Source organism: Humulus lupulus, chromosome 8 (assembly GCF_963169125.1).
Source record: "Humulus lupulus chromosome 8, drHumLupu1.1, whole genome shotgun sequence".
NCBI lineage: Eukaryota > Viridiplantae > Streptophyta > Magnoliopsida > Rosales > Cannabaceae > Humulus > Humulus lupulus.
In genome coordinates, this window is record NC_084800.1 from 50694589 (window position 1) to 50717343 (window position 22755).

At 42.7% G+C, this 22755-nt stretch overlaps 2 protein-coding genes across 2 annotated transcripts; one reads left to right on the forward strand and one right to left on the reverse strand.

Annotated features, from left to right (window-relative positions):
- Positions 1 to 12655: 12655 nt before the first annotated feature.
- LOC133797176 (probable protein arginine N-methyltransferase 1.2) lies at positions 12656 to 15781 on the forward strand. The gene is made up of 9 exons (XM_062234998.1): positions 12656 to 13157; positions 13270 to 13280; positions 13562 to 13717; positions 13850 to 13913; positions 14020 to 14162; positions 14440 to 14527; positions 14701 to 14816; positions 15002 to 15152; positions 15292 to 15781. The coding sequence occupies exons 1-9, from the start codon at positions 12863 to 12865 to the stop codon at positions 15495 to 15497; spliced, it is 1230 nt and encodes a 409-aa protein (XP_062090982.1). The 5' UTR covers positions 12656 to 12862; the 3' UTR covers positions 15498 to 15781.
- A 681-nt stretch (positions 15782 to 16462) lies between these two features.
- On the reverse strand, positions 16463 to 18783 carry LOC133797177 (uncharacterized). The gene is made up of 7 exons (XM_062234999.1): positions 18395 to 18783; positions 18163 to 18273; positions 17806 to 17874; positions 17516 to 17647; positions 17177 to 17254; positions 16968 to 17096; positions 16463 to 16877 (listed from the first exon to the last, which is right to left on the reverse strand). Exons 1-7 carry the CDS (start codon positions 18596 to 18598, stop codon positions 16686 to 16688), a joined length of 915 nt encoding a protein of 304 aa, XP_062090983.1. The 5' UTR covers positions 18599 to 18783; the 3' UTR covers positions 16463 to 16685.
- Between the last annotated feature and the right edge of the window lie 3972 nt (positions 18784 to 22755).

The window sequence follows — 22755 nt, forward strand, 5'->3', positions numbered from 1 at the left end:
GTCCCCCGAAAGACATCGGGGATCTTCTCCAAGGCCCGGGGATTCACCGGGACGCGCACCTCAGGGGGCGTAGTTAGCGAGGTCCCAGCGTTCGCCTCCTTTTCTCGACCAAGGACGGGAGGTCGAGGTGGAGGTGGAGTCATCTCCTTTGCGGCAGGAGGGGGTGGAGGCACCTTTTCAGTGGCAGAAGGGCTTGGATTCTTTCCCTTAGCCGGGGACTTAAAGGATGTCCCAACGGTCTGCTTCATCAACCGAAGCCTCTTCACCAGAGGCCCGGACGGAGGATTGCTCCCCTGGAACATAGCTCGTAAGTTTTCATCCCCGGCCTGCGACATCTCCTCTGTTGAAGCAAAAACAACAAAGCATTAGAATACCTGTAAAAATGTTTGTGTAAAGCAACAAAAATAAAAGGGAAAACAGAGCTCAAGTATGTATTGAAAGGGATCCTACCCTCCAAGCTAGAGGAGGAATCTATGGTCACGACCACCGGCCCCGGAGCTGCAGCAGGGGAGTCTAAGATAACGACTTCGCGGGCTGGAAGAAGCTCTGGGTCCGAATCTGCCTCGGGACTAGACTCTTCTACGTACTGCCTAAGACCCGGAGCTACTACACCCTCCCAGAGGGAGGACCACGACCGAAGGTTGGTCCCGTACTCCTCAAAAAAGGCCGACCTAAAGGCTAGGGTATTATCTACGACTACAGTACCCCTAGGGCGGCTCATGTCATAACCCAGCACGAGCTGGTCAACGCATTGGAGTAGGGTTATGTCGCGGTCTGGGTCATTTCAATGGCGATGAACGGGCTGGCTGGGATTGAACCTAGCTAGCCGAAGGTCTGCAGTGGCCCTATCTATATCCCTAAACAGATAAGGATTACCTTGGCTGGAGGGGCCGGCTGCTGCCGCGGACTGGGCCCTCTCCACGTTTGCTTCTCGGGCGACCTCCAACGCCCGCTTCCGCCGTACGAGGGGCACCTCATCCTCCTCGTCCTCTTCCTCGTCCGCAGCCTCCTCCTCGGGGATGGGCACCATCTCGCTAGTTGGAGGGAGACCCCGCGGTCTCCTCAAGGCCAAAGTCTGGCCTGGAGAGATTAGCTTGCACGCCAGCATCGTCTCGTCGGACACGAGCTGGCGATAATCCTTTTCGCTTGGGGGCAGCCCCGCCAAGGCCTCGTATTGACCCCCAAGGGTCACGGACTTGGCCGTCCTCACGAAAATGGCTGCATGATTGTTTCTAAGTTAGGAACGAATAAAAGAGGCAAATCAACAAATCAACTTACGTGCTAAGAGTAGAAGGTACTTACGAGGGCGGTTGAAATAGTGGTGTTCGTAGTTGCGAAACCCCGTGGACATGAAGAACTGGTCTTTAAATTCATTGGGGTGGCTGGGCAGCTCAATGACCGCAGCCGTGTTTGGAAAACATGTCAGATAGTAGAACCCGTCGCCTCGTCCCCGCTGCTCCGGGCTGGCCTTGAGGCAAAAGAAGTAGAGGATGTCCGCCGGTGTGGGGATCTCCCATTCCTGCTTTAGGAATAAGTATTTCAGCCTCGCTAACAAATGATATGAGTTAGGGGGGAGCTGGAAATGAGCCAGCTTCACGTAATTAAGAAAATCCGCGAAGTACTAGTCCAATGGGAGGAAGGCCCCAGCATTGAGGTGCTTGTCGCTCCAAGCGGCGTACTCCTCATCGAGCGGCGCGCAGCTCCGCTCACCTTCAAGGGAAGGTCGCGCGTCTAGGGTGCCCCTCCCTATTTCAATGTTGTGGGAAAGGAAGATTTTATTCACTTTCCCCTGGTTGGTGACCTTCGAGGTGATCCTCTCGGCCTCAAAGAAAGCATCGGGCCCCACCTCGAGCTCCTGCTCCACGGTTGGGCCGAAGGTGAGGATTGGGGAGTCTATGACCACCTTCTTCCCTTTGTTGGCTTGCTGGGAAGACGAGCTGCCAGCACTCTTCTTGGATGCGATTTTCTTTGGTCCCATCTGGTCTCCTAACGAACAAAAGAAGAAAATTTAGAAAGGGCGACCTAAGCATAAGAAAGAATCTAGCGCGAAGTGTTTCCTTAACACGGGCTGAGGTAGTCTCAGCCCGTGGAGAGTGAGACCACGCAGTTCTATGAACACACGCCTGTGCTCCCAATGGGTCCCCGATTACTCAGAATCCGTGTGTCAGGAGGGTCAGAGTAAAAGTTTGCCTTGGAAGGAAAGTTTTAGTTGGCAAACAGTGCAAAACCGCTTGTGAAGCGTGTCCCCTAAGCTACCCGATTTTGCACCCTAAAAACTGGTTATTTCAAACAGGCATACAAGAATTCTATCCAGAAAATTTCCCCAGAGAGTGTACCCCATGAGTCATGCTCCTAAATGGTTTTTTCTACGGTCGATGCCTTAGGATAAAAACCTACGCTTAAAATACCAGCAAAAAACCAGCAACACACTGCATGCGACTACAGAAGCAATTTACCTAAGCAACAGTGAAGGAACAAATTTAAAAGCATGCACAAACGGAGGACTTACAAAATGTTTTGTTGTGGTGAGGCTGAAAAGGTCGTCTGGGTTGGAATCCTGCTGGGATTGCTGGTACCGGAGTCTCGAAGGAGTTCTCGTGCCTGAATTTCTGGAACGCTGGGAACAGTAACCGGAAGAAAGAGAGGATTTTTTTTTTTGAGACTGAGAAGAAAGAAGAAGATCAAGAAAATGAGAAAATTTTCAAATGAACGGGTAGCCCATGCAAAAGGTGGCCACCCCTTTTATATACGTAAGAGGCCAAATGAGGAGGGCCGTTGGATTGCCTTGATGTAGGATACGAGTATCACTACTCGAAAGGCGGAACGACGGCCGAGTATAGGCTAGGCCATTTAATACGGTTCTCGGAAGACGTACCGTCACCAACCACGATGCTCCACGTATTCGATACTAGCGTCGAGCGGAATACGAAGAGTCCACAAAGAAGCCTAAAAGCCCCCACTATGGCCCCAGGTGATGTCATATGCCACGAGCAGGGGCTTGGGGGAAAATGTACGCCCTAATTATCCACGGGCTATTAGCGAGATGAGAGATGGCATAATTATATCAGCCACGTGGATACCACGTACCCAGAGCTGCTGTTACCAGGTCCTACCTCTTTAGCTCGAGGTAACCAAAGGCTTACTAAGATTACTAAGGGGTCGGGTCAGAAGTATGGACACCACGGGCTAAGAATACATCAAGCTCGAGGTACGAGCATGAGTTGGCACCTCTGACCTCTTATAAAGTCAACCACACAATGTAAACGTGCCTATATCAGACATCACGTGTCTAATATACCCCTGAATTCTCGGACACGCAGCCTAAATGTGCGTGTTCAGGCACCCACGACTGGGTTGGGCCGTGCGGCCCATTATCCCCCTTACCTATTGATTAGACCACACTTCATTTGTCAGGTTTTAGGAATTAATCATGAATGTCACAGAAGTGACATGATGCGTAAGAAGGTCACGGGATGACCCCCCTCGCCAACCCCCAAGTGCCCTCTCCCGATAAACATGGAGACCCTGGGAGTTGCAAAGGGTTGGATTTGATTGTGTAAAGAAATACCCTGTAAAGAATATCAGAGAGATAACAATAATATTGGCTGGTGGACTAGAAAGATTTTAACCTTTGAACCACCCAAAAAAGTATTCGTGTCACCATTTTATTTGAAGATCATTCATCTATTACGGTTCATTACTTAGCACTAATCCCACTCTTTATTCTGTTTATTTTCTGTTGGTGAAGAACCGCGTCAACAATATGACCTTAGGTTGCTCTTTTAATTCGTATGCTTAGGCTGCTAGAATCTGACTACACTTAGGAGCACTGTTAGGAAGGCTGCCTGGTCCGGGTTGCTCCGGGTCCGGATGCTTCCCGGACAGATGGTGGAACCTACTTACTAGCCCTTTTTTTTTCGTTCCCGATCTGGGTCTCGTGGTTCCTTGGTGATCCCAGACCCGATCCGGAGGGGACTCCAAGCAGTCCTTAGGAGACCCCCCGTACCTTAACCGACTTTCTTGGGTTTAGGTACTGACTTCTTGGCTTCTTTTCTTTGTTCCCAGATCATCAACTATGGCAACGGGCGTCACCCTTCACTCCGAGGAAGAAGTCAACAGGGCCCCCGTCCTCCTCTCCGGGTCCCGGACCCCCAAGGGCAACAAATGGGAGATGGACGTGGTGGCCAACCTGTTCTAGAACTACCGGATGATGTACATCCTGGAGAAGCACCTGGGCATAGAGTCCACTCCCGGACTCTTCCACAACCGCATGGCTAGGATCGAGGAGTGGGCGCACACGTTCGTAGAAGGGTCCGGGGCTTGGAGCGCCGACCACATCAGTGCGGGAGCCACACTCCTGCTTCACGATTACTTCGTGCGATTCCTGACGTATGTGGGGATCGCATCGTTCCAGCTCCTGCGACAAGCATACCGGTTACTTGCGGGATGGCGAGTGTTCTGCATTGCGAAGGAGATTGCGGAGTTGACCCCTGCGGAAATCTTGTATTTCTACAAGATGGAGCCACAGGTCAATGCCAAGGACAGGACCTTGGACGGCTTCTACAGACTGAAGCCGTGAGGTAGCTATCCTGCTCCCACCAGCTCCTGGAAGCATCCCCCGGACATCCGTCACTACTGGTTTATGACGTCCGGGTTCCTCGTGGAGAAGAACCCCACGCTGCTGCTGGACTTCCAGCGAGTGGGTAAGTGCCTCCCCAAACCTTGTCCCCTTTTTGTTTTATTTTTTCTTTCTATTTCTTCGTTTCTCATTATCTTCCTTCGAGTGGCAGGACGTTTCGTTCAAACTCCCCTCACCCCGTTCATCATGGAACAGAGGAAGTTCTACTCCGGGCTGAGCGCGGAGGACCTAGACGTAGGAGGCTACGTCACCACGGACAACCTCTGACTGGTCGGGATGCTAGCAGCCACCCAAACTATTGTCATCCCGAACCTTCGGGGAATCCAGTGCAAGAAGAACGTCACCATCAGGGAACAGCTGGCCTTAGACCACATTGCAGAATTGGAGAAGGCGGCGCGAGCTGACGCGACCAAGCAAAAAAGGGACTAGGCCTAGACGGAGGCGGCCACTTCGGAGGAGCTCTTCGAGGATGCCCTACCGAACACGGGGACTCCTGGGGCTAGCGTATCGGGGTGAGGTAACTCCCCTTTAATCTTGACTTATGCTCCCCAAGTCGGGGACTTAGCTAGGGATAGGCTAGTACTCCGAGGCCCCGCGTTCGGGGCTGACGGGGAGATGAGACCTTCGTCTCTCGTCCCCGTAGGCTCGGAGGTTCTTATGTTCTTATCTGGGTTCCTTCAGTACGAGAATTTCCTGAACCCAGACGACATGGGGGATCGAGTCCATTCCTTCGCTTTAGAGGAGTAGAGTCGCGCCCGGGGCATAGATGAGGGTTTGTCCCGGGTCATTATTAGTTTTGATGTTGATTATTTTGGTTTGCCATACTAATTCGCTTTTCTGTGTTTTTGCAGGAGACTCCGGCATGTCTACCCCCGCAAGTGAAATGAGGCAGCTCCTCAAGGACAGGGCGGCCAAGAAAGCTGCCAGAAAGGCAAATGAGGAGGCGGGCCAGGACCCAAACCTCAACAAGGAAGCGCCCGGGGTAGAACTTCGACCCGGCGGGGGAGCCCTTGCCGTGGTCCCCATTCAGGCCGTGGACCCGACTGCAATCTCCGGCTCCGCCCAACACCCGGTGATTGACTTGGAGACGGGTGCAGCGGCCAGCCAAAGTTCTGGGAAAAGGGGCTTGGACACTGGCGCCGAGGAGGCCAACACCGGGAAGAAAAGGCCTCGGACGAGGCGGGCTGGCTCGGCCGACGAGTCGCACGGCGAGAGTTGGCTTACCGCGAAAGAGATTCCCGCACCGCCGGTTCTCCCCATACGACCAGCACTACTCGAGGAGGGGGAAGCCGTTATGCGGGGTGAGCAGTCCCGGCTGATTAACCGGACCTGGGAGAATGGTCAAGGCTGGAGAGATGAGACATACAAGGCCCTGACGATCCGCCGTCAGGTCGAGTTCGCGAAGCGTCCAGCGGCGTTCAGTGCCCCTCGGCCGATCGTGGACCGGCCAGCTGCCGAGACGGGCTTCCGTCCTAAGCTTGGGCAGGACACGGCCCCCCTGGCGGCGGACCTGTTGGACCAGGTGGGGAACACCATGTCCAACCTCCAACTCAAACGGTACACCACAATAGCCAATCCGGACGTACTGTTTATCTCCCAGGCTCTCCGTCACCAGGCCACCGCGGTAAGTTTTACTTGTCTTTTTCTTCCCTCTTCTTATTTGTTAATAAGGATTTCTCTTAACTTTTCTTTGCTCCAGATTGATTTGCTGTCTCATCGGAGTACCGATCTGGTGGCTGAGCTGGCCATGAAGATGGAGACAGTTAAGTTGGAGCTGGAGGCGGCCGTGAACCAGAGGGAGGCCGCCAAGGAGGCCCTTGTCAGGGAGACGGCCCAGGCTCGGGCGGACCGTGAGGAGTTCGACAGCGTCAAGGCCGGGCTGGAAGAGGCTTTGTCCCGGAAGGGAAACGAGGCCAATGAGAGGGCAACCCTTCTGGAGGCGGCCGCGGCTCAGTCTGCCCGGGATAAGGAGGAGATCCAGACCTTGATGGCACGGGTCCGTGAATTGGACGATTCTCTCCGCGAGAAGAAGACGACGCACGAAGAGGCCCACCGCGAGAAGGAGGAGGCGGACGGCATGCTGGAGGTCACCTTCGAGGAGGCCATTTACATGGCTTGGCGTAAGGACAAGAGCATGAACCTCCTGGTCTTCCTCGATCCGGAATCGAAAAGGGTCGAGTTCGAGGCCAAGGAAAAGGAAGAAGCGGAGCTTCTGGGGGATGAAGCCTAGGCCTGGATCTTCACCTTGTCTCTTCTCTATCTTTTTGTTGTAATTTTGTAATAACTTTCCCGGACGCGTATACATCCAAAACACTTTGTATTACTTTCTCCGGTATCTATATATTTTTTTTTGTTATTCCTTGAGTAGAAATTTCATTTTATTACCGTGTCTGGCTGATTCAGAGGGTTTGGTCCCGGTTCCAACGGCCTGGACTAGACCAACTAACTAGCTTCTCGAGTTTCCAATCCCGGCTCCAACGGGCAGGGCCAATTGTGGCTGAAATAGTTTATTTTGGAACCTTGTTCTCCCTTTACCAGTTGTAGGCTACGGCTTTGCCCTGGGGCATACCGGATGCTTCTCTCTCCCAGACATCGCTCGTCCGGAGTGGGACCAGCCTTGGGCTCGGTCCTTTTAACTTATACCCCTGGACATCATTCGTCCGGGATGGGACCAGCCTTGGGCTTGGTCCTCTTTAATTTATACCCCCTGGACATCGTTCGTCCGGGGTGCGACCGGCCTTAGGCTCGGTCCGCATTGATTTATACCCCCAGACATCGTTCGTCCGGGGTGGGACCGGCCTTAGGCTCGGTCATCTTTAATTTATACCCCTAGACATCGCTCGTCCGAGGTGGGACCAGTCTTAGGCCCAGTGAGCATTGATTTATACCCCCGGACATCGTTCGTTCGTGGTGGGACCGACCTTAGGCTCGGTCCTCTTTAATTTATACCCTCGGACATTGCTCGTCCGGGGTGGGACCAGCCTTAGGCTCGGCCCACATTGATTTTTACCCCCGTCATCGTTCGTCCGAGGTGGGACCGGCCTTAGGCTCGGTCCGCATTGATTTTTACCCCCGGACATCGTTCGTCCGGGGGGGGAGGGGGGGACCGACCTTAGGCTCGGTCCTCTTTAATTTATACCCCCAGACATCACTCGTCCAGGGTGGGACCAGCCTTAGGCTCGGTCCTCTTTAATTTATACCTCCGGACATCACTCGTCCGGGGTGGGACCAGCCTTGAGCTTGGTCCCACGGGGTTTGTATCACCCGGACATCGTTGGTCCAAGCCGGAACTAGCCTGAGCTTGCGCCCTGCCGTGTATTTGCTCATACCCGGGATACCCCCTGCAAGTGAGTGGAGACTGGTCTGGGGTCACTTGAGGAAGATTCTCATTGTTTGACAATATTTCTTTATGACGTTTTATACATGTCATTTTTATTATTCGAAGGGGGTCGCCCTGAGGCGTACATTGTTTACAATGAAAATACAATATTGGAACACGCTCTCCTGACTACTGATAGTATTGACGGAGATGTTCCACGTTCCAGGCTCGCGGGAATTGCGATCTTGCCTTGGTACATCTTCAGCTGCACTTGCGACTCCTCCTGGATCTCCTTGATGAGATCCAGCGATTCCTGGAGTAAGGCGTGGTTCTGGGCGGGGTCATACGTGTCTCTTCAGTGAGACGGGATGGCCATTTCGATGGGGATGACGGCTTCGTATCCATAGACCATGGAGTAAGGAGTGTGGCCAGTTGATGTCCTCTCGGTCGTCCGGTAAGTCCACAGCACGCGGGGCAGCTCTTCGGGCCATTTGCTCTTGCAGGCCTGAAGCTTTTTCTTTAGCGTCCCGCGGAGAAACTCTTGACGATACCATGTCTCTCGCAAAAATCCGTGAAGTGGGCGCTATCGAACTGCTTCCCGTTATCAGATACAATTTTGTAGGGGAGGCCGTACCGACACACTATGTTGTTGATGACGAAATCCAAGGCCTTCTTCGAAGTGATTGTATTCATGGGCTCTGCCTCAACCCACTTGGTGTAGTAGTCCACGGCCACGATGGCATACTTCACTCTTCCTTTCTCGGTTGGGAGCGATCCTACCAGATCGATCCCACACACCGCGAAGGGCCAGGGGCTAGTCATCAAGGTTATTTCTGTCGGGGGGGCCCGTGGGACCTTTGCGTTTCTCTGGCACTGTTCGCACTTGCAGACGTAATCGATACAATCTTTTTTCATGGTCGCCCAGAAGTATCCTTAGCACAGGATCTTTTTGGATAGACTGGGCCTGACTGTATGATCTCCGCAAAAGCCTTCGTGCACTTCATGCATGATGGCGCTTAGCTCGGTCCCGGACACACACCTGAGGTATGGCATGGACAACCCCCGGCGATAGAGTTTTCCGTCCATCATGACATATCGGTGGACCTGGTATTGAAGCTTCCTGGCTGCGGCCCTGTCTGCTGGCACTTCCCCGGCTGTCAGATAGCGGATAAGCGGTCCCATCCAAGACGTGGAGTGGTCGATGGTAAATGTTATCCCTATTTCCTGTTGCGGGCCCAGGACGATGGTCTAGTCCCATGGTCTGGGCGTTCGGATATGGGCCCGGCCCAAGCCCGCTTGGTACAGGAGTAGCCAAGGGCTACGGGCCAAGCGTGATTCTGGACCCGGATGGCGTCCGGGATGGTGATCCAGGACAGACGTCCAGGAGACGTATGGACAGTTGGGATTATAGTTGAAGTATATGTAGAACGATCCCGGAGCCTAGTAAACGATCCGGGCCTATGGTAAACGAAGAGGGACAGAGGTAAACGAACCCGGATCAGGTCCTCCCGGTTTGGCAAGGAAAGGCATCCGTGACCTTGAAGCCGCCCCACGACGCGTGGGGGTTGTCCCCACTTTTCACCTGCGGAAAAGGCCACCTCGGGATTGCACGCCGCTGTTTCAGACCTGCGCTGCCAAGTACTCTGACTGGCTTTGTCCCATGAATCTGCCTCGTAACTCGAAGTGCCCAGACCAAAAGCACCATTTTGTCGGGCGAAATATAGTTCTTGGGCCGCCCTATTGGGCCTTAATTATTCTTGGACCTGTGTATTTTTATCTTTTGTATTGGGCTTCTGCCAGAGAAGCCAAGAGCATCCACATCTTTGATGGGCCCGGGTCATACCCGACCCAGGTCCAGTGTTCCTATAAGCCTATAAATACAGGCGATAGAGCATTGGAAAAAGGATCTCTCTTCGACTTGTATACAATTACTCTATCAAAACATAGAGAGAAACTTCATTGTAAAAGACTTTCCAAGCTCTAATACAACTGACTCGTGGACTAAGGCTTATTAACGCCCCAACCACATAAAAATCTTGTGTTAATCTTCTAAATTCCATGTCATTAGTCTTAGCTGATATTCATTAGTGTAGTTTCCAAAAATCTCGGTAAACATTTAGTAATTATATATTAATATAAATTCAAATATTATAAAATATCTTTATTATAATAATATTTAATACAATACTAGATATTTAATAATATAAATTCAAATGTTATAAAATATAATTATTATAATAATATATAATCCATAACCTTAATTTTTATTAATTTTTTTATCCTATATATTGATTGATGATTTAGCCAACGACACAGAGTCACTAAAATGATAAAAAATTATAAGTTTAATGCAAGAACTAAACAATCCAATGATTTATAGTGGTTCGGCCCCAGATGTTGGTAATAACATACTTCCACTTAGTGTTTTTATTGATGTATTATGAAACCTGCGATCAGCGAACTAGAGTTCACTGAGTTTCACAAGCTCCCAAAAAATTCTACAAAAGTCGTGTATAAAAAATATTATTTTTCTCTGAATACAAATTATTGCGTATCTCCTTAAACGAATCTCTTGAATCTTATTTATAGGCTCAAGGATGCATATATGGGCCAATGGGTCTTGTCTAATCTTGTTATAAGCATATTTGAATAATAACAGAAATTATAATCTTTACGCATAAATAGGGTCAAATATCTTTAAAATATTTGCCTTATAGCTGTATTTAAACTTGGGTGTTGTTACTATAACCAGACTTAGTCGCATATGCCAGCACCTCTTCTGCCGTATTGTTTAGAATATTTCTTGAATCCATTGAGCAGCGTATACTCTAGTCACTGGTCGACCTGAATGTAATCACTAAATAGTCATGTGCAACCCACGTGCTCACTGATTTTGCCACGTCAGCAAGTAAGTATTTTTCAGGGTAAACAATATATATTCTAAAAGAAAACATGTAGTTTTTTATTACTTAATCTAACTTATATAAATATATATTCCTATTAAATAACAACAAATATGTTATATACATTATATATAGGTATCGTATGTGTACAAATAGTATGATTGTGTAATTATACGAGGAATTAGAATAATATTTCTTTTCTATCAAGAATAAACAAACTTTTTCTTCAATTATAGGGGCATGATTTGAATAATATCATAAATATTTTGTACCTTGGATATAGTAGTTTGTGATCTAGAGTGTTCATATTATTTAAAAAAAATCATAGACAATGTTTTAATTTAATTTTTCTTTTAATATGCTTATGTCATTCTTTTATATGTAATATTATTTACTTAAAATTTACATTACAATCATAAAAACTTAATGAAAATAATTAATAAATTTTCTAAATAAAATTTAAATGTACCATGTAAGTTGCTTGCACTTAGTTGTAATTAAAAATATGTATTCAAGTCTCTCATTAATATTTAATGAAAATATTATAAATAAAAAAGTGATCATTTAAATTAGGGGTGACAATTCGTGTCGTGTCATGGTGAGTTAGTGTGTCTAATTGGTCAACCCTAACTCGACTTGTTAATGTTTCGTATAAAAAAATCTCAACCCTAACCCGACCCGTTGTGTTCTCTTGTCGACACGTCGTGTTCACGTGTCGACCAATCCCATCTCACACTACTTGTAGAACGACATGATTAATATCACATATTTGATTTATTTTACATTTTTTACTACATCAATTTGTTTCACTCATTTGACTAATACACTACATAAAAATATATAAATTTTATATTAAACAAAATTGATGAATTAAATAATTTATCACAAAATATCAACACAATAAACAAATTTTAATATCAATTAATTATCAAGCGTAGATTAATTATACTATATTATTTTAAAGAATTTTCTTTCTGCTTAAATTTATCTTTTATAGAAAATAAATAATATTTTAACTATAAATTAATAATTTCAATGATATACTAAACAAAAACGGATCAATTCCTGTCAGATTCGTATCACATGCGTTGACCTTAACCCGACCCAAAAAAAATGTCATGTCAAATGAGTTCGACCCGTTTTCGACCCCACTTAATTTTCCCAACCCTAACCTGTAAAAATCATTTTCAAATCGTGTAGTCGTGTTCAAAGTCGTTTTGTTATCCTTACATTTAATACTTATCCAAATTTGAATGATGGACAACTTTTAACACGAGACAAATTTAGCACAACAAACTAGTGATGCACACGGGGCGGATAATTAACAAGGAATGCTCCCCCGTTCCCGTCCCCATTTATATTTTTAATCCCTATCCCTGCCTTATCCTCGTTTATTCCCTGTCGTGGGTGGGGTGGAGAATCCCCTATTGGGGCGGGGAACCTATCTATTTAAAAAAAAAAATTTAAATAAAAATTATAAATTATGTGTAAATTAAAATACTACACAATATTTATTATTTAAATATTAAACATTATTCTAAATAAAATTTAAAATATTAAAAAATTTACTATATACTATAATAACACATAAATAAATATATATAATATTAAAAAATATATAAAAATTTAAACGTGACCCCATCGGAGAAAGAGTGTTATCGACACCCCCGTCTCATGTAACATTCAAAAATTAAAAATTATCCTTTTACCCGCCCCATTCTCTATTTAGGTTGGGATTCTCCACCCCCATTAGAGGCGGGTCACCGAACCTCGTCATAGGAGGAAAATGTGCATCCCTACAACAAACCACTAGAGAAATTTACTTTGAAACGTGTAGATTTGCATCTCGAGATGCTCTCACCGAGACCATGTTAAAATCCAATAATTAGCAAGTTGCAGATTCCACAGACAAACAAAGCCCATTCTAAAACCCTAAAGCAAAACCCTCCGCCCCACGCTCACATCTTCTTCTCCTCTTCAAAACCCCAAAATTATTCTTCAATGGGTCGCCGAAAGAGTAGCAACACTAGCTCCAGCAACAACCAGGCCTCAGGAACCTCTAACGATATGGAACCACATGTGGCCACCAAGATTCGCTTCCGTGACGAGGACGACGAAGCTATCGACGCCGCCACCGAGAGCTCGAACCACGACGAATCCATGTGCGACGTTGATGCCTCTGTTGCCGCCTGCGATAAACCCGCTGAAGACCCACAGTGCGAGCCCGACGTATCCTTACCCGATGCCGATGAAAAAACCAGCGCCGATTATTATTTCGATTCCTATTCTCATTTCGGTACTAATCTTGTTCTGAGTAATGGGTTTCTTTTGCTTTATGTAATGGTGCTCTTTATTCAATATTTTTGAGAGATTTATTGATAAACTTTTTCTTTTGTTTTTTTATGCAGGTATTCATGAAGTAAGTTTGCTGTGCTTGTTTCGTTGTTAAAGCTGTATCTTGCTTCGTGAAGTTTCTGTTGAGCTTCTATTAGTGGGAATGTGTATTTTGTGCATTGTGTATAACTGCTAGTTCGTTTTGTAATCTCCAAATGTGAAAGTTACCGACGTTATATGGTCTTGTTCACTAAAATTACAAAATTTATGTAAAGTTCATTACTTTAGAACTACCATCTGAGGTAAATTTCGTTTATTAATGACACCAAGTAGATTATGCTCTCTGACTTTTCTCATTTGTTGCAGGAAATGTTGAAGGATGTTGTGAGAACTAAGACATACCAAAATGTTATTTATCAAAACAAGTTTCTATTCAAGGACAAGGTTGTTCTTGATGTGGGAGCTGGGACTGGAATTTTGTCCCTGTTTTGTGCAAAAGCCGGAGCCAAGCATGTTTATGCAGTATGTTATCTTTGTTTCCTAGGCTTTAAGTAACAAGGGGAATTTGTTGGCCCTTTTAATTACCTTAAATACATATTTTCTTTAATTGTTGACCTGTTTGCTGTCTCTCATTAAATATTCAAATTCTTCTAGGTTGAGTGCTCACATATGGCCAACACTGCCAAAGAAATCGTTGAAGCTAATGGATATTCAAATGGTAATGCCCTATATTTATAGGCTCAAGTAAACTTATCAAGTTTCAGTCTATTTCACTGACAGATGTAGTATTCTGGTTTTGCTGATTGATTTTTTTTCATTTGCAGTTGTAACAGTTTTGAAGGGAAAGATTGAAGAACTTGAGCTCCCAGTACCTAAAGTTGATATAATTATCTCAGAATGGATGGGATACTTTTTGTTGTTTGAGAATATGTTGAACACAGTCTTGTATGCTCGTGATAAATGGCTCGTAAGTTGTTCTATTCTTAATTTTCAGCTAAATATTTTCTGTCACCTATAGTCAACCTTATTATAGGTGCAGTTTCTGATACTAAGGAATAAATTTGGACACATCTGTGCACATTTCACTCGGAATTAATACTTAAACAGTTCCTCTACGATTTTTTTTCTGAATTTCTGAATTTTTTTTATTTTTACTTCAAATCACTGTTAAAGCATCTCATCTATTTTTGTTGCAAAAATGTATAGTGGAGAATGTTGATTGCTAATTCCTGTCCAAATTGTAGGTCGATGATGGGATTGTTTTGCCAGACAAAGCTTCTCTGTTTTTGACTGCCATTGAGGATGCAGAGTACAAAGAAGACAAGATTGAATGTAAGTTTCTTGATCTCTTCAATGCATATAGGTTGATGACTTTCTTTGTAAATTTTTTGATTCATTACTTCTGTATATTTTTCGGACTCTACTTTATTTTATTCTAAATTTGGATCTTTGCTTTGTTGCTCATGGCCTTTTTTTCTTCTTCCATTTATCATATGCTACTCTAGTTTGGAACAATGTCTATGGCTTTGACATGAGCTGCATTAAGAGGCAAGCAATGACAGAGCCTCTTGTGGACACAGTTGACCAAAATCAAATTGTTACAAACTGCCAGCTGCTTAAGGTAAACCACATGCAGACATATGTTGATACGCATGGACATCAAAATCTTTCTACTTTCAAGGTTATCTTATCCGAAAGTGGGGAAATAAAAAGCAAACTTTTTTACTGTTTATCTTCGCAATTGTGTTCATTTGAGCTATCACTTGGATTCTTCTACGCATATTTATTAATTTGAGCTTCGTTCAGACTATGGATATTTCTAAGATGGCACCTGGAGATGCTTCCTTTACAGCTCCCTTTAAGCTTGTTGCTGAACGCGATGATTACATTCATGCTCTTGTAGCCTACTTTGATGTTTCGTTTACCAAGTGTCACAAATTGCAAGGCTTCTCAACAGGTTGATTTCTGTCTTTTACTCAGCATTCCTCTTTTTTTGTTGGTGATATTGGCATTAAAAGTAATGCAAAGAGAGAACTGATATGACATTCATGGCAAGGTTATGCAACCAGTTTCTAAAAGTTGAGAACATCATGCAGGGCCGAGATCACGGGCCACACATTGGAAGCAAACTGTTCTGTATCTGGAAGATGTGCTTACAGTCTGTGAAGGAGAGACGGTCACCGGAAACATGACCGTATCTCAGAACAAAAAGAATCCTCGAGATGTTGATATAATGCTCAAATATTCAATTAACGGCCGACGCAGTGTAGTTTCAAGGGTTCAACATTACAAGATGCGTTAAGTTTGGATGATATTTATCTTAGGCAAACAGTCTCTCGAAAGAAAGTAGCAACACAAGTGTTCTGAAATTGTTGCCTTGTTGCTGGAAAGCTGCCTAATATATGAACGCAAGAATGAGGCAGCGTGATTAAATTTCTTACAAGTGTAGTTTTCTTGTAATTTTTTAATGGTCATTTCTTTCTATTTGAGCACCATGAAAATTTTGGAATTGTTTATTAATTAATTTGCCTCCGCTATTATGTCATTTCTCTTTCCTTAATTTTAAAAGGGTTTATCTTTTTGGATTCTGTATTTTTTCTAATTACTTAGTTTGATCGTGTGTTTTAAAAAAATCATTTTTGGACCCTATATTTATAAATATTGTTCAAATAAGTTCTTAAACTTAATTTTTATGAACAAAAAATTAAATATAACAATTCAGTTTTTAAGCATAATGATTTTGTTCTGAATTGTTAGTTTAGTGAATTATTTGTGATTTTAATTGAGAAAACTTTGATTAAAATTGAGTTTAAGGTTTTATTTGAATCATTTTATAAAATATAGAGTCTAAGAAGTAACCAAATATTATAAAATATTGCTTTATAGCATTTAATTCAACATTCAATTTAGTACCCCTTTGGGGATGCCTGATAGTTGAGAAAACAGATTGGATAATCTATGATTATATTACTATTCTGTCATTGAGAAACTAAACATTTTGTTTTCCTCCATATAAATAAAACTATATAATTTTATATATATTACGCTGCGAAGTGCTTTGCTACAAGATTCGTCGTAACTTTCAAATTATATACATAATACACATTTTTTTTAAATGGTGAAAATTAAGATTTAACTCATTATATGTCATCTGTAATTGAAAACTCAAATTTGTTATTTTCATCCATTTTTAACTGATAATGTTGCCCTTTAAACTAATTGATACAGGAGGTGCAATGTCAGCTGGGCATGATATATGATAAAGTCTAACTTCAGCAATTATAGTCGCACTCTTGCTTCGGATTCATTGTTGCATTGTGTCAACAATACAAATATAAAAAATAAAATATTCTACGAGAAAAAGTAACCAAAATTCACAAATAGGCTTCGAATTCTTCTCAAACTTTTACTCTCTAACAGCTAAATTGATATGTTGCGGAAAAACGTAATTAACCTTAATAGACCCTACATTTGTAAAATTGGGTGGCCCCTAAAGCTCTTGCTTCTTTGCCTTGGAACTCTTCTTTGGACTAGGCTTTTTGAATCTTCTCCACCACTGGCGTACGTGGTTTGATACCTTGTTTGCATGTTTCTTTAAGGTCTCACCAGTCTTAGTGATCTCTTTGGTGATCTTCTTTTTCCAATCATCCTTTGAGCTTTCTTTTTCTCTCAAGACTTTTCCCTGTAAAATTGAATTTCTTGACTGTTAAAGAAAAGAAGCATTATTACCATCATAGTAAAACTTATATGACAATTGGAAGTTTCTCATTACCAATTTCGAGGGAAAGCGTGCATCGTCGTCATCCTCCTCATCGTCATCATCAGCATCTTCATCACCGAAATTGTTATTCAACAAATCATCCTTTGAATACATTTTCATGCCTGGAGCTCCTGGCATACCCTGAAGAATAATGAGAGCATAGCTTAGCCTGAAATTCAACCCAGCTAGAGCAAAGTGCTGATAAATGAATGTGTAATTACCTCCATAGATTTCATAATCTTTTCCATTTCAGCCTCTTTTTCTGATTTGGCCACAAAAGGTTCTCCAGGAGTCCTACCCTAGAACACGGATGAAAAAACAACTGAGAACCAAAGCTAATTAAAACTACATCCACAAAAATAAGCTCTTGTAGCTAGAAAAACTTCCTAGACTTAAAAGTACTTGAGACATGAATAGGGCTCGACCAAGTTTCTACAGAAGCAGTTTGACCATAGATTTAAACTTAATTGTACATAACCAATGACAAGATTAATCCCTGGGATTCCTAGGCTTCAAGCCTCAATGGAGTAGCATTATATAAAAGCTAAGAGAGCAGTTACCTTAGGAACCGGAGAAGGTTTGGTACTACATGCTGTAGTGAGGTCCTTGCAGAGAAAATGAACCAATGTATCAATCTTAGGCTGGGACTTGTATAGATACTCAGCAACGTCAGTATCCGAATATCCCATGACCTGAAATAATTCCCATTTCAATCACAACATATCTAAAATATCTTAAAGGCCAAATTCATATAAAATCATATCACACCGCATCAATAATACTGTAGTAGAGGAAAATCTGAAAGTACTCAAACCCTCTTCAAAGTAAAAAAAAAGTTCCAAAAGCTGACCTCCTGACAAGTTCGTTCAATCGTCTTGCATTTTGAATTGCATTGTCCTTCAGTGTTTTGTTCAACCAACTGGAACAACAAAAACATAATAGAAAAAACCTTATATGATGTTGCAGATCAATGCATCCAGCAAGCATACAAAATGTGGCTAATTATAATTGTGTGCATACAAGTGTTGCAGAAATTCATTACCAAATAACTATAAAAGTTGTTCCAAATTGGGATTTGATGCCTACGATCCATAAAAATCACTAATAAAACCAATTTCTCCATTAATTTTTTTTAGGATTACATAATATAGGATTGTTCTTTCGAATGCAACCAGCTTAAGCCAAACTCAAATTGAAATAACCTCACCTTCAATTTATCACCTTGTTCAACTATATCAATCTGCAAAATCCAATCTGCTTCTGCCTTCTTCAAATTACAAACATTCTCAGCAATCTCAATTATCTGGTACTCCGAGATCTACATACAATAAAAATACAGAACCAAAACCCATTATTTAAATTCACGAAACGGGAGACTGATCGCCTTCCAAACATGAAGATTAAACCCAACAAAGGCAAATCGAGTTGATTAAAAATACCTTCTTCGGAGAGATTTGAGCTTGCTTGTTCTGAACTTGTTTGTAGAGCTGAGAAGCGAGCTTCTCACAAACCTGGCATTTGATGTACGGAATGTCTTCCTTTCTAGCCACAGCCACTGGTTTCTTGGCACACTCGGAGATGGGTATCCATGCCAAGGTCACCATTACTGAAACCACTACAAGTATTGCCTTTAACTTCGCCATGGCCCTTTCTCTTTCTCTCTGTGTTTCTTTCTATAACACTATAACTATTGATGTGTCTCTACAACTTTGATTCAAACAGAGAGCTCTGCCAAACCGAGTGGTACGACAGTAGAGAGGATTTATTCGTATCACCAAACTAACTAACTATTTTGATTGTGTTTTTTGGGCTAAAAGACTTTGGGATTTTTATTTATTTTTATTTTTAAAGTGTTCGATATTATATATATATGCAGTTGGTTGGTTACGTTACGTGTTTCCAAGAATCTGATTGGCCCGAGAGAAGCATGGTATTGTGGGTCCGACGTTTTCAACCAATGGCGTTCGAGATTACACGCCTAAAAAATATTTTCATTATTTCGAAACTGAACGTAGAGTGAATGGACTACCTTAATGAAACCGTGGAAAACACTTCGCAGCCGTCGATTTGCACGACTTTATCCCTGGTGTTAGACTTGAAAATTGAAATTACAATTTTTATTTGCATTTTTATCATAAATGCCCCTTTATTTATTTGTTTGTTATTTGGCAAATCAGTTCTTGATAAATTTGTTTTACCAATCAAATTCTCGAGTTTTAAAAACACTAGCAATTAAGTTTTTTGAGTTAATTTTTTTTAACAAAATTCTAAAATTTTACCGATAATTTTGACATTTTTCTAAATATTTTCACATCATATTGAATAGAAAAATAATAATAAAAAAATTAATTCAAAAACTAATAATTTTGTGGAAAAAAATAAACAATAAATACTTAATAACTATTGCTCATGGAACTTGAGCACTTACTTGCCAAACGAAATGTCTTAGGTTGCCTTAAAATTGGAATCGAGTGTAATTACTCGATTTGCCATTTTTGTTAAATACACAATAACTATATAATTTGAGGTAATTGCGGGATTCCAATTACAATTTCTAATTCTCATAGCCCCTAAGATGATTGAGTGTAATTATACTATATAATTACTAAATACTATCAATTTTAAATAATATTTATTACATAATATTATTTTTCTGTGTAATTAATAATTGTTTTGCCAAATATGACAATAGAAAATTCACAAGTAATTACCACTTGACATCCAAACACACATTGTATTTTATAAGATAGTGTAATCACTGGGATATGTAATTACTACCCTAGTAATTACACGCCCTAATAATTACACAGTTGCTTCCAAACACACCCTTAGTGAATTGCCAATCAAGATGAAACTTAAGGGCATGTATGCTAAATCCCTTTATCTAGGTAGAATAATGTAGTTGATATGATATCGATAAATAAACATTTCTCTAGGCAGCCAAAATAATTTTAGGTTGTGAAATCGTAAGACAAAATACTTAGAATTATTTTTAAAGTAGAACTGTAACGCCCTAAACTTTAGGGACTGTTACGGTGCACATTTTAAACAGTGTTAAACTCGCTAACTGAGTCATTTGGCCATAATCGTGTAACTAAGTATGATTAGCGGTTTAGGGATTAAAAATTTTGGTTAAGATATAACGTTTTATTAGAATGTTTACAGTATACATTGGGATCCCAAAAATATAATTTAAAGGTCTATTACAAGAAAATATTTACAACCAGCCGATTTAAGCGGAAAAACAGGGTTTTACCCTAGTTCCTCTTTCAACCCTCGGCCGTGGTGGTCGAGCAGCCGCATATGTACACGTCGTCACCTAAGCTCTCCAACTCAAGGATGGTCCAGCTTTCTTTTGCCTTTACCTGCACCACATAGCACCCGTGAGCCGAAGCCCAGCAAGAAAACTCAATATGTTCATGAACAGTAATAACATGTCATCAAATCAAAATGTGCATGCCTAGCAATAATAGCCTTCCTCATGCATGCAATTAGGTGCAAACAAATGATTATGGGGTCCTGCATCTGAATAGATGACTAATGAGTCAATCTCTGGGGACCTGCTTCTTGAATAGATGACTAGTAAGTCAATCTCGGAGTGGGTGACTAATGAGTCACATCCTGGATAGGTGACTAATGAATCACACTTTGTATAGATGACTAATGAGTCATACCCTGTGTAGATGACTATTGAGTCCATCTTTGTCTAGGTGACTAATGAGTCACACTCTGTATAGAAGACTAATGAGTCTATCTTTGTGTGGATGACTAATGAGTCATACCCTGTATAGGTGACTAATGAGTCACACTCTGTATTAGTGACTAATGAGTCACACTCTGGAGGTCCCATACCCTCCTAGCCATGTGACATGTAGGTCACCTTAGCCTTTAGACTAAACAAGCGCTCTTAATTTTCATCGAACTTGAGGTCGGTCCGGCATTAATGCTCATTTGAGTCATTCAATGCAGATGTCGATTAGATCTAATCTTTTATCGGCTTGCGTTAACACGCTAAGGCCGTACTTGACTTATGAGTCAATCCCATGTGACCAGTACTTAGTACCACTGCCGAACTTAACTAATGAGTCACAACTTCACAGTTGATACTGACACCATTGCCAATTCTAACTAATGAGTCAGTGCCACGCACAAGTAAGCAATGCTACCAGGCATATATCATATGTCAAATGTAGGGCATTCAGCATGCTTACTTAACGATTGCTAGCACAATTATGATCATGCACAAACACAGAGACTCAAGCTCTGATCAGTCTCATATTCAACATTCATGGCATGCCTTAAACACATGTTTCTCGTGCATCATATGCATCACATTTAATCACCCGACATGCCTCAATAATAATCATACACAAGTGAGCAAGATTGTTAAGCATTTGATATGCTATCAATGTTCACATTTAAACATCCAACATGCATCAAGAATAACCATGCATGTCACATATGGGGTGCAGTTTTCTTACCTTTGGTCCAAGCACATGTTACCAATAAACGAGCCACAAGCACGATCCTGATTCCAAGCCTCTAGTGAAAACCTAGTCACAACCACAAATGGAGATCCAATGAGTTCAAGTTCTAAAACCAATCTCGGAACCAAAACCTAGCCTCCGAGACATCAAATTCCACTAAACCGGGTAGTAGGAACGATCCTGAGGCCTAAGGTTTGAGTTCCCCTAACCAAAACATCAATTTGGCCATAAACAGCACCAAGCGTCGCGACCCCCTATCCAAGCGCCGCGGCCCCCAATCCTTTGAAAGCCCTCCACCTGCTTCTTCGAGCCTGGGCCGCAGCGCCCAAGAACAGGGCCGCGGCCCAACCTCGGACCAGCCATTTTCCCCCATTTTAACCTTTTAAAACCTTCCAAAAACCTATCAAAACATCTCCAAACTCAAAAATCAAAGTTCCCAAACATCCCCATGATCCAAAACCCATAAAACCCAAGCTTCAATTCAATCAAAAACTCATCAAAACACAAAGTCCAATTCAAGCTTAAAAACTTTAAAAACTTAGAACTTAAAACTTGGATTACCTCTGATTGAGTTGTTTTCCAACTAAATCCTTCAGCTAATAAGCTTCTAATCTTCCCTAGGATCGCTATGCCTCGATCCTCGCTTGAATCCGAGTCCTAGAGCTCAAGTTTCCTTCAAAAATGCGATCGGGAGATGGAAATGGAACTTTGAGGGTGTTGACCCTTGTTTTGGTCAACTGACACGGAGTCAAATGCTTGATGTGATAGAAGGTATTGAAATAGATCTAATGGAAAGAACAGTAAACGACACAACAAATTATAGTGGTTCGGCCCCACAAATTGGTAATGACCTACGTCCACTTAAGCTGTTATTGATATTGATTCTCAAAGGAGTGGTCAAAGAACTATGGTTCTCTGAGTTTCACAAGCCTTAGAGGGATGAATAATACAATCGAAAGATAATAGCTATAGTTCTCTTGTAAAGCATAAACTCAAATTAGCTAAAAGTCCCTTCCTTAAGCTATTTATCCTCTATTTATAGACTCAATGAGGATTACATAAATTTGTTACAGATATTCTTTCCTAAATAATCGGATACTCAGGAATTATGGGAGATAATCTCGGATATGATTACAATTGCATAAGATCTTCTCAAAATATACGGAGTATACAACCAAGCTAGTCGTATATAAAATCCAAATGTTATGCCAGGGGAATCTCCCTGGTCGATGGTCGCACAGGACCTCTGCCAGGTGTCAACCACGTGTTAAAAATGTTTGCCACGTCATCCACGCCTGATCTTTGGATAACAT

Coding starts and splice junctions, on each gene's coding strand:
- LOC133797177 (XM_062234999.1), bottom strand. CDS start 18,598: ATGGCGAAGTTAAAGGCAATACTTGTAGTGGTTTCAGTAATGGTGACC. Junction 18,274..18,394: donor CTCAAATCTCTCCGAAGAAG/GTATTTTTAATC, acceptor TATTGTATGTAG/ATCTCGGAGTACCAGATAAT. Junction 17,255..17,515: donor AACCTTCTCCGGTTCCTAAG/GTAACTGCTCTC, acceptor TCCGTGTTCTAG/GGTAGGACTCCTGGAGAACC.
- LOC133797176 (XM_062234998.1), top strand. CDS start 12,863: ATGGGTCGCCGAAAGAGTAGCAACACTAGCTCCAGCAACAACCAGGCC. Junction 13,718..13,849: donor GAGCCAAGCATGTTTATGCA/GTATGTTATCTT, acceptor AAATTCTTCTAG/GTTGAGTGCTCACATATGGC. Junction 14,528..14,700: donor CAAAGAAGACAAGATTGAAT/GTAAGTTTCTTG, acceptor ATGCTACTCTAG/TTTGGAACAATGTCTATGGC.